At 38.8% G+C, this 18,530-nt stretch overlaps 1 protein-coding gene across 1 annotated transcript in view; it reads right to left on the reverse strand.

The window, feature by feature from the left end:
* TRIM44 (tripartite motif containing 44) overlaps positions 1-18,530 on the reverse strand; it is a 113,342-nt gene that overhangs the window by 60,396 nt on the left and 34,416 nt on the right. Inside the window, exon 3 of the mRNA XM_047775980.1 lies at positions 8,792-9,031. Within this exon, the coding sequence (XP_047631936.1) occupies positions 8,792-9,031 (240 nt within the window). The remainder of the gene's footprint in view (positions 1-8,791; positions 9,032-18,530) is intronic.

The following is an 18,530-nucleotide window of genomic DNA, read 5'->3' on the forward strand; positions in this document are numbered from 1 at the left end:
AGTACAACCTTTCATTTCTACATCCACCAGTAAAAAAAGGTCTGTTCACCAAGAATCAAACTCGTTTGCTCCTGAGCCTGCTTATATCAGATGAACTTGTAATTATGATAACATCTTATTAAATTAAAAAAAATGAATGCAAGAGAGAAATGTTGTTCCATGAGTTGTTGCTTCCATGAAAATCAAATTTAACACATCCAAAACATTCAATAAAGATGGGTTACTTAAGAATTGCTGTCAATTTTGATATAGGTGAGACACATGTAAAATATTAGAAAAAATAATGCATAAAAACCTAGGATTCTATATTAAACTTTCTTCAAATGTTCTCCTCACTTATAAACAGACTGATATTGGACCTTATAAATGGTGCAGTATGGGTGTAGTTTATACCAGAAATATGACAGTCTACTCCAAACAGAAATCCATATTCTGAAAGGAAAGTCCTTGACTTGGAATCAAAAAAATACATAGATAGGTATTTCAAGTTTATAATAAATGTTTAGAGTATTCAAGTATCATTTATTTTTCTTTTTTCAGCTGTCCCCACAGTATACGAAGTTCCCAGGCCAGGGGTAAAATCCAAGCCAGAGCTGCAACCTATGCCACAGCTCCAGCAATGCTGGATCCTTAACCCACTACTCCAGGCTGGAGATGGAACCAGCACCTTCAGAGAGACAAGCCAGATCACCAACCCACTGCGCCACTACTGCCAGGAACTCCCTCAAGTATCATTTTTAATGGTTTAGTCATTTGAACTAAAATTTTCTATGATTATCTCACTATATATTGCTTTTTTGCTTTTTTAGGGCCACAGATGGGGCATACGGAAGTTCCCAAGCTAGGGGTCTAAATGGAGCTGCAGCTGCCAACCCACACCACAGCCAAAGCAACACAGGATCTGAGCTGCATCTGTGACCTACACCACAGCTCATGGCAATGCTGGATCCTTAACCCACCGAGTGAGGCCAGGGATTGAACCTGCATCCTCAGGGACACTAGTTGGGTTTGTAACTGTTGAGCCACAATGGGAACTCCTAAAAGTTTAAAATATCCCGTTAAGAAAAAAATGGCATGATGGGATAAAGGTATTAACTATATTGTGGTAATCATTTTGTACATCTTAAATTTACATATGTTAGACATTAATAATATCTCAACAAAGCCAGGGCGGGGGACAAAGAAACACACACACAAATAGAACACCCAAGGATAGCTATTCACTTAGTGTGCTGTCTTTACTTTCTGCTGTGTCTGCAAGTTTTAAATATACTATGATTAAGAAATAAAAAACTGTAGTTAGTTGAAGAGGGAAAAGAGCATATCTTATTGAAAAGAAGAAAGACCACAGTACATATAACTGGTACTGAAACTCTTCCTCTACCCTATATTCTATAAGATGACCCAAACAGATATATTAAAAACACATTTTTAAAAAGAAATGTCAATAGGAAAGCTTGTAAGTTTTGGACTCCTTCAACCAAAAGCTCTGTTATTCTTCTTGACCTAATCAAATTCATCTGTACTGAAGGTTTCTTAAAATAGACGCACTGTGTTAGTGTTCTGTTTTTAGATTAATCCTCATGAATCAAAGGCAAATAGCACTTGGGGAATGGGATAGCTAGACATGTTGTTTTTATCAGCTTTTCTGAGGTATGATTTATAATAGCATGAAATTACCTGTTTTCAGTACACATAAAAAAGTAAATTCAGAATTATGCAACTATTACTACAAACTTGCTTAAAATATATATATATACACACTCACAGATATGAAATTATCTTTTTCCTTTTTAATTTATTTAAAAGCATATGATTTAAGCTAAAATTATAACTGTCTGTGTTTATACCATATGTAAATTATATATACATATGACATATATATATGTGTGGTTGTCATATACATATGACAACCACAACACAAAGGATATGGAAAGGCAGGCAATTGGCCTATATGGTTTCAAGCTATCTGCATTTTATGTGAAGTGTTACAATATCAATTTTAAGTAGAATGAAAATTTAAGAGTATATATTATAATCCTTATAGAAACCACTAAAAATAATGCAAAGTAATAGAGCTAAAGGCCAATGGATATATTAAAATGGAATTAAAATAAGTGTTTCAAAAATCTAAAAGAAAGCAGGAAAAGACAATGAGGAATAAAAACAGAAGAACAAACAGGAAACAAATCATAAAATGGTAATGTTAACCATGTTAATAATAACATTAAATGTTAATGGACATTACATTCAATTAAAAGGCAGAGATTTTCAAAATGGAAAAGAATAAGAACCAGCTATATGTTGCCTATGAGAGACATAACTTAACAATACAGATAGACTGAAAGCAAATGGATGGAAAGAGATATATCATGAAAACAATAAGCATAACACTAGACTGGTTCTACTAATATTAGACAATATTAAGACAAAGCGTATTACCAGAGAAAAGGAAATGGTCATAATGATTAAAGAGTTAGTTCATCAGGAAGATTTAACAGTCAGAAGTACAGACATAAAAATCAATAAAAACATAAATTATCTGAACACATAACTGATATTTAACAGAATAATACACTCAAACAACAGAATACACATTCTCTTTAAGTGCATATTCATTCACCAAGAAAGACCATGTGCTAGGCCATAAGATAAGTCTCAGTAAGTGTTAGAAGACTGAAATAATTCAGAATAGGTTCTTTGATCACAGTGGAACTAAATTAAAAATGAATAACAGTAAGATATGTAGGAAATTCCCTAATATTTAGAAACTAAAAAATTACTCCTAAAAAATTAACAAAAAGAAGAAGTCACATGGTGAATGAAAAAAATTTTGAAACTGAATGTAATGAAAATACAATATAACCAAAGTTGTGTGATTCAACTAAAGCCAATGATCAAAGGGAAATTATTCCTCTAAAAATTTTACATAAAAGACGAATGTAGTAAAATCCATGAACTATAAAGCTGGAAAAAAAGAACTATGTAAACTCCAATAGAAAAAAGCAAATATAAACAAAATAGAAAACAAAAGAGCAAAATTAGCAAATTCAAAAGTTAGTTCTTTAAAAAGACTAATAAAATTAGTCAGACTGACAAAGGAAAAAAGGGGGAAATCACGAATTATCAATGTCAGAAATGAAAGATGGTTACCATTCTAGAGGCTACGGATAGTTTAAAAATAATTGAAAATATTATAAATGACTTTGTACTGAAAACTAAAACAGATGAAAATGACAAACTCCTAAAAAACTACAACTAATGAAAAAAATCTTATCTCTATAGTAAAGAAAGTGAACTGGTTATCGAAAATTTTCACATAAAGAAACTCCAGGACAGATGTTTTGCTGGTAAATTCTACCAAATACTTAAGGAAGAAATAACACCTATTTTCATAAACTCTTCCAGAAAACAGATGAGAAGGAAGTACTTCTCAGCTTATTTTCTGAGTCCAGGACAGCCCTAATGCCAAAGCCTGACAATGACATTATAAAAAATATAAATTTAGAAGTGAATATCCTTCCTTAAACACAGACATAAAAACCTTTTTTTTTTTTGTCTTTTGTTGTTGTTGTTGTTGTTGTTGTTGCTATTTCTTGGGCCGCTCCCATGGCATATGGAGGTTCCCAGGCTAGGGGTTGAAATGGAGCTGTAGCCACCGACCTACGCCAGAGCCACAGCAACGCGGGATCCGAGCCGCGTCTGCAACCTACACCACAGCTCACAGCAACGCCGGATCCCCAACCCACTGAGCAAGGGCAGGGACCGAACCCGCAACCTCATGGTTCCTAGTCAGATTCGTTAACCACTGCGCCACGACGGGAACTCCTTTTTTTTTTTTTTTTTTTTAACAGACAAAAATCTTTAACAAAGCATTAATGCATTGAATGAACACAGATAATATATAATGACCAAGTGGGAATTTATCTTGGGAATGCAAGGTTGATAAAATATTATAAAATTAACCAAGGTAACCAACCATCCTAACAGAATAATGGTGAAAACCCACATAACCATTTAAATAGATACAGAAGAAACATCGTACATACACCACATTCATTCGAACTATTGTTCCCCACATCTAATGTGTCATTTCTCTCTGGCTGCTCTGCTTTCAAGATTTTTTCTTTGTCCCTAGTTTTTAGATGTTTGATATTGACGTGTCTAGGGTAGATTTCTTAGGTTTATCTCACTTAGGTTCATTCAACTTCTTAAATCTCTAAGTTTATATTACTCAACCAAATTTTAGAAGTTTTGAGCCATTTTTTCTTGAAATTTTTTTTCACCCTATATTCCTTTTCTTCCCTTTACCAGACATGTGACATGAATGTTAAATCTTTATTATCCCGCAGGTCCTGAGACTCAAATTATTTTTCAATCTTTTTGTTGTTGTTCAGTTTAGATATCTATTGATCTGTCTTCAAATTTATTGATTCTTTCCTTTGTCATCTCCATCAATTCAACTGTTTTTCAATCCTTCTTTCTTGGCTGTTTAGATTGGAGCAAATATTTTCAAATTCACTGATTACTCCCTGTCATTTCCAATTTGCCACTGAGCCAGTCCAATGAATTTTTTGTCAGTTAATGCATTTTTCAGTTCTAAAATTTCATGTGGTCTTTCTTTATATCTTCTATTTCTTCTGAGATTTTTTCATTTTTCATTTTTTCCATAGTGTTTGTTATTGCTGATTGAGACATTTTTATATGGTGGCTTTAAAATCCTTGTCTGATAAGTCCAAAATCTGTGTCATTTTGGTGTTGGCATCTACTGATTTTCTTTTTCATTAGAGTTGAGATTTCATTGGTTCCTGATATAAAGAGTAACTCTGGACTGTATCCTGAACACTCTAAGATATGGTTCCCATTTAAACCTTCTATTCTAGCAGGTCGTCAACCCATTTAGGTTCAGAACACATGTCCTAGATCACTTTTGTGGCTTGTGGTTCAAATATCAATGGAACTTATAAAGTTTCTGCAGCACTATTCTGGTTGGCCCTCTCAGATGATGATGCTCCAATCTACAGTCTCTGTTGTGCTGGCTCAGGAGGAGGAGGGGCATCAACTCATCACTACAAAGTAGGAGGGGAAGGTATGACTCCACCCACTGATTCAGCTGCGAGGAAGGCATTGCTTAGTTAAAGTTCCATCTACAGTCCCCATGGGGGCTTTAAGACCTCTTCAAGAAGATAGAACTCAAAGCCTCTGGCAAAGACAAGAAATACCAGAGCCTTATCATCACCCCATCAGTCTCACTGCCCCCTCCCCTACCTTGAGCAACCTGGCCTACTCCTTCCTACCTCCTACTAGAAAAGGTATGTGGCCCACTCTTCACCCTACCCCTGTAGGGGCCTTATATGTCCCCAACCAACCAACAAGTGTATCGTAAGACCCCTCTTTCCCCAACCAATCAGCAGGTCAGCAGGTATATCCTGAGACCTCTCCTCTCCTCTCCCTGGGCTATAACACAGTCATGACCACACGCCCAGGGTCAGCTCTCCCTGATCATCAGGAAGTTGTCTGCTGCACTTGCAGCATCTCTTATCTCAATAAACTCTTTCTTTTTACCTTGCTATGCTCAAAAATTCTTTTTTTCCGATTCACATGCACAGACCACTACCTAGGGGTGCTATTTCCTTCCTATCACTGCAGGGGAGGGGTAAAGTCAAGAGTTTCACCTTCAACCTCCATGGGAGGTGGGCACTACTCACTACTGAGAGGGGCAGGGGCAATGGTAGAAGTTAGACTTTTACCTACAGGCTCCACAGAGAAAAAAAAAAAATGACACCTTGTTACTATAGGCAAGGGTATAAAATAGGTTTTCACCTCACCAGCTCTGCTACTATGGTGCCAATATGCAGTTTTGTTCATGGTACTCATCACCAGAATAGGCACGTATGGATAAAAGGTTTCTCTACAGATGAATCACCCTTTTCCTAGTCCTTTGGCTAGAGAGAGCAGGCTTTTTTGGAACTTTCTTTTTTCTGTGCACATTAGTGCTTCCAGTTGGCAAGGCACCCAGGCCAGGATATATAGGAGGCAAGAAACCACCCCCTACCCTGCCAGGGAACTCACTGCTGTGTGGTTCTTTATATCCCAAGATCCCTGGTCAGTCTGCCATCTTTCCTCCATTTTTGAGAGTCTTCTGGTAGATGACTCAGTATCTTGTCAAGAATTTTTGCTGTGATTAATAAAAGGAGTAAAATAATATGTTTACTCCATTTTGTTCAGAATCAGAAGGTGCAATTTGTTTTCAAATGCACCAAAGCTAAAATGCAATGAAGGGTAGAAGGCTGGAAAGATGGCTATATATATAAAATGAATTAAGTATAGTAAAATGTTAATGGCAGAATCTTGGTATAGGTATACACCAATCTTGGTGGAGGTATACAGTTATAATCAAATTTTGCAATTTTTCATAATCAAATGTTTGTGTGTGGGGGGGGTCTTCTGGTCAAATTAAAGATGCAGGTGATTTAAAAAAATCACCATACAAAGAGAAGGAAAAAATTCCTATTGAGTGAAAGAGAGCTATTGGAAATTGCTCTGATCAATAAGTTACCAGATTATCTGGAAAGAGAGTCTATTAAACGATAACAGCTCTGTGTAAAAGCTCTAGCTAACTGAATGCTACTTCTCATTTTTTTTTGTCTTTTTTTTTGCCTTTTGTCTTTTTTGTTGTTGTTGTTGTTGTTGCTATTTCTTGGGCTGCTCCCACGGCATATGGAGGTTCCCAGGCTAGGGCTTGAATCGGAGCTGGAGCCACCGGCCTACGCCAGAGCCACAGCAACGCGGGATCCGAGCCGCGTCTGCAACCTACACCACAGCTCACAGCAACGCCGGATCCCCAACCCACTGAGCAAGGGCAGGGACCGAACCCGCAACCTCATGGTTCCTAGTCGGATTCGTTAACCACTGCGCCACGACGGGAACTCCTACTTCTCATTTTTAATAGCTGAGTTTGTCCACTGCTTGGTTCTTAGGCCTTGTCATCTTTGCATCCCTAGGAGTAATTCCATCAACGTTAATAAGCATAATACAGTTGAGCTGCTGAAGCACATAAAAGACAGTTAGTACTGGAGAGGGAATTTATTTATTTATTTATTTATTTATTTATTTATTTAATTTACTTGAAAATAAAAAAGAGAGGAAGATCTCTCTAAATTAAATGTTTATTTTTGTAAAAACAACTTAATCAACACACGGAATAAATATGGAGGGTATCAAAATTTGAGGGGAATTGGGCATAGTTAGGCCAGTGATTCCTTGAGTTAACTCTGGTTGAAACTTTTTGTTTATTAAGACACAAAGTGACCACCTCCACAGAAAAAAAAGGTCTTAGGAATGCAAAGCTGTCTAGGACACTGATTCTCCTCATTCTTCCCACAGACACAAACAGGACATTTGACATACAGCATATAGTCGGGAAAAAGCACGGGCACAAGAACAGGATGGACTGAACCCTGGTTCTCTTTTCCACTAACTAAACGACACCAGGTCAGTGTCTGCAGTTCCTGGCATCTCAATAGCCCAGAGTGGAGACAATGAATGCTGAAGTAAGGATTAAACGAAATGATGAATATAAAGTGCTCTCTTACCAATCTAGAAACTCATTCAGGCACGCACCTCTTTAATTCTGGGGAGGATGAATTGAAAAGATCAAGAGCTACTCTAGTTCATTCAGACACTGATGAAAATTAATCAAGAACCCTGGATGAGTGAAGCAGGTACTGTCCAATGGTCTCTTATGTTTCCTGTTAGGATGGCACAGATAGTACCTGCCTCCTAGTTTGTAACTCAGTGCTTTTGCTCACTGGTTTACTGGCTAGGCTCTACAGAGCCAAAGCAAAACTGTCAGTTAAGGCCTCAGCTCACTGAGTCAGCAGGTATCCTAGAAAGTTCACAGGACTCTCCTACGTTTTCTTCTAGGAGGGCCTACCCTAAACCTATCTGGAATAAGCTTGACCAGAATTTTCAATATAATAGTATGAAATCTGATGAACAACAGCCTCTCCCTAGTGGTTGAAATATTTCACATTTTTTAAAAACAGCAATAATAAATGTATTTTTGTTGTTGTTTTTAGAAATAGATTCTAAATGCCTGAATTTATTTATTGTTTGGTAAAATGCCTGAATTCATGGTTTGGTAAAATGCCTAAGATCCTTTTATTCCTGTTATAAAATAACAATGAATGTAGTAACTAAAATTTGTACAGTGATTCAACATTTATCTTGGATCCTTAATTCATACTTTTTTTTTGTTCCTCACAATGCCATAGCCCACAACAGTAATGTCCCCAATTTATGCAGTTAGCTCCATAAAAAAAACAGCCTGAGGCACCTTTGCGCTACTCACTGAATCAGTACAGAATCTTTTATTTGGGCCTGCTTTATGCTCCACTTCCTGATTTAGTCTCATTCAGCCCAGTTCTCTTCCCTATGATGACTTTATTTATAGGGTCATTTTCACAACTTGGGATCTATCAATTGCCCTCTTCTTTGGCTCTGATTTCTGGCTTCCCTCATTAACTGTGAATAATATTTGCCTCATTGATTATACTCCTTTAGGTCATGGTAAACAAATGTTTTGCCAGGCCCAACTGCTGAGTACAGGCCCTTGCAGCCAATACTTCATACTAGTTTATACACTGGTGTAAACACGTATACCCTATCTAAGCTTTCGATCCATTCACGTTCAGGAACCAAAAGGGGGAAATTTCTAGAGTTAGCAAACATGGCAGTCAGTTTCCTAATTCTCCAGCTCCTTATTATTACAGGCATTTATTTTCTTTACCTCTGCCTTTGGCTCAGCTGATTCATTAGAGGTATCAAGTTGTTCCTTGGCTTGGGCCATCTGAGTCATCAACCTATCCATATGGGATTGGATATCTGCCAGGATCTCAGTCACATGAGCTGTGGCCATTGCTTCCTGGATGTCCACCAGATGAAGGGTCTTCTGCTCCTCATCAGCAATCACTTTTTGAACTTTCTTAAATTCCTGCTGTATAAACACCTTCATCTGGTCCCGGGTTACCTGCAGAACACAGACAAACAAGAATAAGTTGGACATACCAAGAAATAGGAGGGTAGTGCTATTACTATAAGTGTTAAGAAGCCCTGGCCAAATAAAAACCAACCACAGGTCCTATCTGATCCTGAAGTTTTAGGAATCTCCTCTGAGCAATGTTACTCTAATATCTTTGATGAATTTCTTAACCAATCTTTTTGGGTTTTTTATTTTTTATTTTATTTTTTTGTCTTTTGGCATTTCTTGGGCCACTCCCGTGGCATATGGAGATTCCCAGGCAAGGGGTCTAATAGGAGCTGTAGCCACCGGCCTACACCACAGCCACAGCAACAAGGGATCTGAGCCACGTCTGCAATCTACACCACAGCTCACGGCAACGCCGGATCCCCAACCCACTGAGCAAGGCCAGGGATCGAACCCGCAACCTCATGGTTCCTAGTCGGATTCGTTAACCGCTGAGCCATGACAGGAACTCCAGGAAATAATTCTTTATCTTTCCTTTTTATTTCTTTTATTTTTATACCAGTAATACATTTATAAATTTATTTAAATATATTAAATTTATTTAAAATCTACTAAACTTTAAAAATTTAATATATGAGTGTATATTGAAAAAAATGAAATTCCTCCTCTCTCTCCATCCCAATACCATTTTCCACCTCAGAGCATATTTACTGTTAACATATACTTGCAGCCATTTTTCTATTTTAGTTAAATACATATACAGGCATACCTTAGAGACACCGTGGATTCTGTTCTAGACACCACAGTGAAGTAATTATCATAATAAAGAGCGTCACACAAGTTTTTTGGTTTCCCAGGATATATAAAAGTTGTGTTAAAACTATATTGTAATCCATTAAGTATGCACTAGCACTATGTCTACAAAAAGGACATACTTTAATTTAAAAATACTTCACTGCTAAAAAATGCTAACCATCATCAGAGCCTTCAGCAAACCATAGTCTTTTTGCAATGGTAACATCAAGATCACTTATCAGAGATCAACATAACAAATACAATAATAATGGAAATGTTTGAAATACTTTGCAAATTACCAAAATGTGGGAGATACTGTTGTGGCCCAGAGGGTTGCAAACCCAACTATTATTCATAGGGATGCAGGTTCAACCCCTGGCCTTGCTCAGGGGGTTAAGAATCAGGCGTAGCAGCAAACTGCAGTGTAGGTCACAGAGGTGGCTTGGATCCAGTGTTGCTGTGCCTGTGGCGCAGGAGGGCAGCTTCAGCTCTGTTTTGACCCCCCAGCCAGGGAACTTCCATATGTCACAGGTGTGGCCCCAAAAAGCAAAAAAAAAAAAAAAAATTTACCAAATTGTAACATAGAGACAGGAAGTAAGCAAACAGGGTTGCCACAAAACTTCAATTTGTAAAAAACACATCTCCAAAGTGCAATAAAGATAAGTGCAATAAAACAAGGTATAACTGTATGTACAGAGACAGTTGTTTTTATGTAAATGGATCATGGTGAACATATGGTTCTATGTCTTGCTTTCCTACTTAAAATATTTTAGTACATACCATACAGATCAACTTCACTTTGTATTATTTTTAATGTCTGCATGATACAGAGGTATATATATATATAATATATGGATTTTATAGAAAGGGATAAAAGGACAAATATATCCACTAAATATTTCCACTCTTACTGGAAATATAAGATACTTCTAAATTTTGCTTTTATGAACACAGCAATGAACATCATTGACTACACCTCCTAATATTTGTATATGAATTTCTTTAGAGACCTTTGGAGTCAATGAATCAATTCATTTATATTCTAAAAGTACTAACTGAGGAGTTCCCATTGTGGCGCAGCGGAAACAAATCTGACTAGGAACCATGAGGTTGCAGGTTCAATCCCTGGCCTCGCTCAGTGGGTTAGGGATCTGGCTTTGCTGTGAGCTGTGGTGTAGGTAGCAGATGTGGCTTGGATCTGGCGTTGCTGTGGCTGGGGTGTAGGCTGGCAGCTGTAGCTCTGATTAAACCCCTAGCCTGAGAATCTCCATATGCAGCCCTAAAAAGCAAACAAATAAATAAAAAATTAAAAAATAAAAGTACTAACTAACACTGCCAATTGCTCTCCAAAAAAGATGCACCAATTGCACTCCCACAATAATGTGTGAAAGTTAGCATTTTCTTATACTTTCATCAACACTGGATAATACCAAGGCTTTAAATTTGTACTCTCTGATGGGTGAAAATATATCATTATTTTATTTTGCAACAACAACTGTGCAGACTAAATAAAATATACGACTCTTGGCTGTATTCGACTAGAACATAAAGCAAACAAAGTGAGAAGCTACCAAAATAACTTTTAAACTCTACATTTTGCCAGTAACTACATTTATTGATGTTTTTTTCATAACTATGTTTATTTTATGAGAATTCTTATAATTATTTTATTTTTTCTTTTTAGGGTTGCACCTGTGGCCTATGATACAAAAACACTGGATCTGAGCTGCACCTGCAACCTACACCACAGCTTGTGGCAATGCTGGATCCTTAACCCACTGAGCAGGGCCAGGGATCAAACTCACATCCTCACAGAGACAACGTTAGGTCCTTAAACCACTGAGCCACAATAGGAACTCCCTACATTATGAGTATTTTTAAACTACACATATTGAGTGGCTGAGACAGGAAACAGGAAAGAGAGAGAACGGTAGACAAAAGGAGAGATGCCAACAGAGAATTTTAGAGCTGAAAGAGAAAGTATTTGTCATCTAAGTGAACCCCTTTCTTTTACAGATAAGGAAACAGATCCAGCTAAAAACCTGTAGGAGACACAGAGTCCTCCAATCTTCTTGCTCCCAGGCTGGCGCTCTGTTCACTGTAACAGAAGGGAAGTCAAACTGGGAAAAACTAAAAAGGAGACTGAGAAAGATTAAAGGAGAGGGGGGAAATAATAAGGCCATTTTTTATTAGATTCAAAAACTGAAAGAGGCTTGATACTTAAAGCAGCTTTTGCAACACTGCTATAAAAACACCAATGCAAAATAAGGCCTATAAGACATGTATCCGTTCACACATCAAGTGACTAAGTGACATAAGCCCTCAGGAATTCATATACTCTTTGCAGGTACTCTCCCTGGTGCTAGAGAAAAGGGGAGGGGGAGTGTTGAATGTTATTCATTCCTGCAAGTTCTTTATCAGATTGAGAACTGTGATTTGTGTTTATTTATATAATTTCTTTTTACTTTCAGTGTGTATATTTCAAGGCTGTTATCCTTTATGATGATCATTTATCAATGGATCTCTACCCCTGAAACAAATTCAGTCTTATAAGACCTAGAAACTTCTCCTAGAGACTAAACCTAGGAAGTTTTAGCTAGGGGATGGATGCTTCTGAATGCCTAAGAAACTGAAAATTCAAAGCATAATAAAAACTGACTTGCAACCTATTTTATTAGACATCACATACACATGTAATTTGAAGTTAGCAAGGTGACATCACAACTGGGAAAGGTGGGACCACACTGCAGTAGGTGAATAAATCATGGTTCTTAAAAATTACATTCTCTACTTTGCTTTGCTCTAACTGGGTTTTCAACCTTTATTTTATGCAATTAATTTTTATAGAGATAAGGCCACAAGCACAAATTGAAAGCAGAATAATTTACTCTATAAAATCTTTATGCCTTCATCTCATTCCCATTCTCTACTAAACAACAAATAGGTATTATCCAACCTAGTTCAAAATGGCAAGAACAGGAGTTCCCGTCGTGGCGCAGTGGTTAACGAATCCGACTAGGAACCATGAGGTTGCGGGTTCGGTCCCTGCCCTTGCTCAGTGGGTTAACGATGTGGCGTTGCCGTGAGCTGTGGTGTAGGTTGCAGACGCGGCTCGGATCCCGAGTTGCTGTGGCTCTGGCGTAGGCAGGTGGCTCCAGCTCCGATTCAACCCCTAGCCTGGGAACCTCCATATGCCGAGGGAGCAGCCCAAGAAATAGCAACAACAACAACAACAACAAAAATAAATAAATTAATTAATTAATTAAAAAAAAAAAGGCAAGAACAAACTTCTGGGTCATGGCATTCATTTAAATTCACAGACCAAAAGAGAGGCTCCCTGGGGGACTGGGCAAGTGGTAGGAGCAAAGACTCCTACCAATGACAGGAAGGAAGCAACTTTCAAAACTCCCTTTCAGGTTTCATTTCACTTCCATTCTGCTATGAACTTCACAGTTCTCCAGGAGTAGCTGGTCCTTCACGGCAGCACCTGCTAGTTGGGAGCCACTGACATCACTTCTGAGTAGGTTTCTTAGAACTCTCCCACCTCTATCCTCCTACAGCTCCCCAAAGGTAAGAGTGATAGTCTCATACTCTTGACTATACGACATGAGTATTATGTCCAAAGAGAAAATTCTTCATAAGCAGAGAAGAAAGAAGGCTGGATGTATCGCAGAACAATAAAACTGGTGATGTAAAAGTTTCCTTTTTTTATAGAACCTACTAGTAATTGTCAAATCTTTTTAAAGCCACAGAACCTCCCTTGACCCAAAGTCTTAATGTAGAGCCCCAAAGTATAAAGAGCCAAAAGTAAAACTACTCCGGCTAAAAGAAAAGTCTCCCCTTCCTCTCTGAAGTACTTCCTAGGCCACTGGTAGTGCTCTCCAGGAAAATCTCACCTGAGGGACCTGGGTCCGCTGCACAAAAGAAGCCATTCAAAGAGCTGGTTCTCTTTGGTCAAGTGATTAGCCCCCAAGCCGTTAAAACTTTAAAACCCTAGGTTACAAGCAAGTTGTATCTTTGTTATAGATGCATTAGGACGAAAAGCTATTAAACATAGCATTTTACTGAAATTACGTAAAGCGCAGCACTGTAATTTGAAAAAATAAGTGGCTTATTTGTGAATAGTCAAAACTAGGAACATCTAATTGTTCCTACTAGAGCTGAATTCAACTTTAAAGGTGGGGGGAAAAAAGGCTCCGGCGAGATGCAGTAATAAAGTCCACTTTAGAAACCTACTTCTCTCTGTTCTAGTCCAGTGGACTTTCTGCTACAACATATTGCCTCTAATGATCACTTCCTGCCTACTTCAGATTTTTCAAATTAATTTCTTCTTAATGGAGATGTTACTTCAGTTAACAGGTTGCTTCTGTTGTTATCCCCACTAGGATGTTATTCCCCCCGGGTGAATTTTGGGATAAAGGATGAATAACTGAAGAGTCAAGTCTCCTCCCCGGGTACTTTATATATGCTCTTATAGTTCATATTTCTAAGCTAGACTGGACCCAAGAGGCATACAGACTGGCACTTTACACATACATAATTAAACAAGTAAAATCTTGAATTAAGACCCTGTACTTGTGAACACCACCATTCACTGTGTTTGACAAGGGCTGGAAGCCATTAACTCCTAGCTAAGTGGTCTGCAGGAAACCAAGGTTTTATTTACTTTTCTATTACAGGCAGATTATTAAAAAACAAACAAACATGCATACTAGCTAGAAAGCATGATGGCTTAAGAAAGATGTGTTCCGGAAAAGTGTTGCTGAGATGAACTGAGAAAGATGGGACAGGGTCAGGAGCAGGAAGCTACACAAAAGAAAAGCATCCGCGTCTACACCAACTGAAGCTTTCAGAAATACTTGTACTATTAGTCCAATTTACTGCAAGTAATTCTAAAGCAGCCTATTCCAAAAATGACTAAAGAAATTGTTAAATGCATGAAATACAGTAATGATGACTCTAAATTCCTCCCCCAAAGGTCAGAAAGAGCATTTTTACTCCCCCTTTCCTCTTGTCAATGGCCATTAAGAGTAAAATAAAAACTTTTTTCAATGTTGCAATCTATCCTTGCTTCCACAGCACAGCACTCTCTTACCATGGCAGTGTCCATGGAAACTTCCAGATAGGGAATCTCAAAGTTTAGCCTTCTGGATAGCCTGCAGAATTTATTCTGACATTTTACTTCAAGAGAGCTCCTTTCAAACCTCTGCCAGGCTCCTGTGACGGCAGGCAAGGGAAGAGCTTCATCAACAAGGAGGCCAGAGTCCTTTTTCAGTGAATGGCTGGGTCTCCTATTTCCTATGTCCTTTGTGTATGAGTAGAAGAGTAACTATTTGTAAATAAAACAACCCTCCACCCCAAGGCTTGGAAAATTTTCCAAGAGCCTAGAAACAGGCAGACCACAAACTACATTCTATTATCAACATTCTGAGTGATGTCAAATATTTTCCTGACGACCTGGTTAGAAGCCTGCATTGCTCGGATTTCACAATAATGTTGAGAAAGGTAGAGAAACGGTTATTAGAATGAACATTTAATTTCTTCCCTACACCATTTTTCTCACCTTCATCAGAAGCCTCTAAACAAAAGCAGTCACTTGTATCTTCTTTACCTCCTTTTTTCATTCTGTTACTAGAGAACCATGGGATCGCAACCTCAGTTATCACTTCGTTACTTCAAGTATCCACTCAATGAAGTAACAGCTATTTACTGCTGCTGTTATTAATTCTACTATAAAAGACTAGAAGAAATACACCAAATGTTAGATAGTGGTTATCGCTGAGTACTGCATTTTGAAGGGTTCCCCTGTGGGACCCTTAGTCATCTTAGAGCTCCTCAACAGAGCAGGGTTTAGTGTCTGGAAAAACTCTGAAAAAGGTCTAACTAGCTGATCCATTGAATGATCTCAAGTGTAAAGTCATCCACTTCTGAGAAATATCAGGCTCAACAATGACAAATAGACGTCATTGCTATATAGAAAGATATCTGCTTTGAGAACTTGTATAACCACAGCAGAAGCACCCTCATGACACTGCTCTTATCATAAAGCAGGAGATGGAGCTGGGACAAAGGCTGGGTGAAATAGGAGGCAAGCCTAACTTTAGCCTGGTTTCTCTCACTGGAATTCTCTGGCCATTTAATCTGTGACAAAGATTTGCCTTTATGAATAATGATAATGAAAATATTAAGAGCTATCATGTGCAGGTAATGTTCCAGGCGCCACCATATATGTGTTTCTGATTTAATCCTCAGGTAGGCAATAATATTTTCATGTTATGTTACAGGAAACTGAGGCTGACAGGGTGAAGTCACTTGCGTGCTGTTACACAGCAGGTAAGCTAAGGAGCAAAGATTCACCTCAGGTCAGCGCTCTGTCAACCACTCTACATAGTAACTGTCTTTTGAAAAGGAAATTGAGCCTCTGAGAACCAGGATGTGACCACTGGGAAGCAACTTGGCACAGAAAAGAGCACTCAGGATGGGAAGTTAGAGGGCCTGGTTATTAGTGAGGTCTGTCTTTTAGAACCAACCAACTGTGTGACTTCGGGCAAGTCACTGAATCTCTTAGGGCCTCAGCCTCCTGAGCTATTTAAAATGAAAAGCGAGTCTTCCTTTTATCTCTACAATGGCAAAGCAGCACAAATTTTTCACTCTCGAAACTAATTCACTAATCCAGATTTGCTCATCATCACATTTCTTGCTAAAACAAAAGGGGAGTATCAGGGGACTAGGACTCTGACCTAGAAGTTGTTAGGGTAACAGAGTCAAAATAAGTGGTAAAGAAGCAGCAGAATAACCCTTTTCCTTTGGCAATGCTGCCCTATCAAGAGATCATCCTCTCTCCTACCTTTAACCACCAAGCTTATTTAGAAAATCATAAAACTGGCTGCCCAGCCTCCTCCAGCACCAGTCTACTAGCCACCAACTGCACTTGCTCCCACTCCTGAACTGTCTGTACCACTGAGCACTGCTCATCTCCTCAGTCTTTAATTTCTCTCCTCTCATGGTTTCTGTGACCCTGGACTTCTCTGGCTTTCTGTTAATCGGCTTCATTCCTGCAATTTTACACACTCTCCAGGCGACTGTGATGGAGAAACTCCAAGGGTTTTTCAGCCTTGGCACGACTGATATCTGGAGCTGATAATTCTGTGTTGTGGACAGAAATGTCCTTCACCTTGCAAAATATGCAGCAGCATCCCTGGCCTCTATGTAGTGGATGCTAGTAGCATCACCCCTTGCCCCCAATTATGACCACCACAGGAGTCTCCAAACCTTGTTAAATGTCCTCTGGGGGCAAAATCGCTTTCTCTCTATACCCTCCTCCTTAGCTGTTCAACCCACCTTTGCAACTGAACTACCACCTCCATGGAGATGGCCTCTGAGCCTGGCTTCTCTAGGTCTCCAGTGTCACAATTCCTTTTGTCGTGTATCTCCACCTGGACACTCTTCTATTATTTAAACCATCAAGCCTCAAACTGCATCTTCTCCCTCCTCATCATCATTGTCACTGCTACCATTTTCAGCACTTACATATTAGGCACTATTCTAAGCACTTTACATGTGTAACATCAATTAATCATCATAATGATACCGTGAGGTGCAATTATTATTGCTATATCAATTTTATAGATGAAGAAATCGAGGTATAGTGAGAATAAGAAATCTGCCCAAATTCACACACACACAATGGTAGCAGAGCTGGAGTCTGAACCTATGTGGTTTGACTACATAATCTGCCCTCTAACCACATCATTCTTTCGTATCTTCCCTTCAACCTTGCCCTGTCCCCTTTCCCACTTAAAGGTACCATGATTTAGGCAATCGCCCAGGCTCTCAACTCTAGAGTCAAGTTTTATCTTCTCCTCCAGATAACAGGTTTCTTGACTTAATATTTTGAAGGGAAATTATGATATCTTTGCTTAGGGTCTTTCACATCATGGTGATCAACACATTCTGAGTGTCAGAAGCCATCCTGTATCTGCCGCTCCACCAGAGTCTGACTGAAGGAGTCTGCTCCTATGAAAATCCTTCTTGCATCCCCTTCCCACTACTCCCCACTACACAACTAGAGCCATGCTCTAGATCCAAAAGCTCCATTTAAACTCCACCTGCCCCCCACCTAAACCCTTTAAGCCAGTCCCGCTCTCACTTGCACACTAACTTACCGAAACAAAATTCTAAGTCACAGAGAACTTCTGAGTGATCTGCAGAAACTATTTAGGATTCTGATCCTGCCTTTAACTTGTTCTAGGTCAGCTTTCTCTCCTTTCTCATCTCCACTTGGCCCTGAACCTTGGCTTTCTAACTGTACCTCAAATCCCACCTTTGGCCCTCTCAGGTATTATAACCACATGTGCCCTTCACGCTTTCCTTCTTAGTGTTTAGACCTTACATTTGCCTTATATAATCTTTGGCTCGGCTTGTATTTTTCCTTCTCAGAATCACATTCTCTTGGACTGAAACCCTGTATTTCAGTCAGAATACTCCAGGCTTCCTCTATTTCTGCCAGAGACTATAAATTTCAGTACTTGAGCGTAAGTACTCTATTGTTCTTTACCAACTTCATGCATATGACCCTGTAATGGGCTTCTTCTGAATTTCCTCCCTTTCATGGTTTTCCCTCCCCCACATACAAACATAAATACACACGTACATGTACATATGCACACAGAGAACATGAGGGGCTCAGGACCGTGTTTCCAAACGGCTTTGTACTTGGAAGATCCTAATAAACACTGCTAATCAG

Source organism: Phacochoerus africanus, chromosome 4 (genome assembly GCF_016906955.1).
Source record: "Phacochoerus africanus isolate WHEZ1 chromosome 4, ROS_Pafr_v1, whole genome shotgun sequence".
Classification (NCBI taxonomy): domain Eukaryota; kingdom Metazoa; phylum Chordata; class Mammalia; order Artiodactyla; family Suidae; genus Phacochoerus; species Phacochoerus africanus.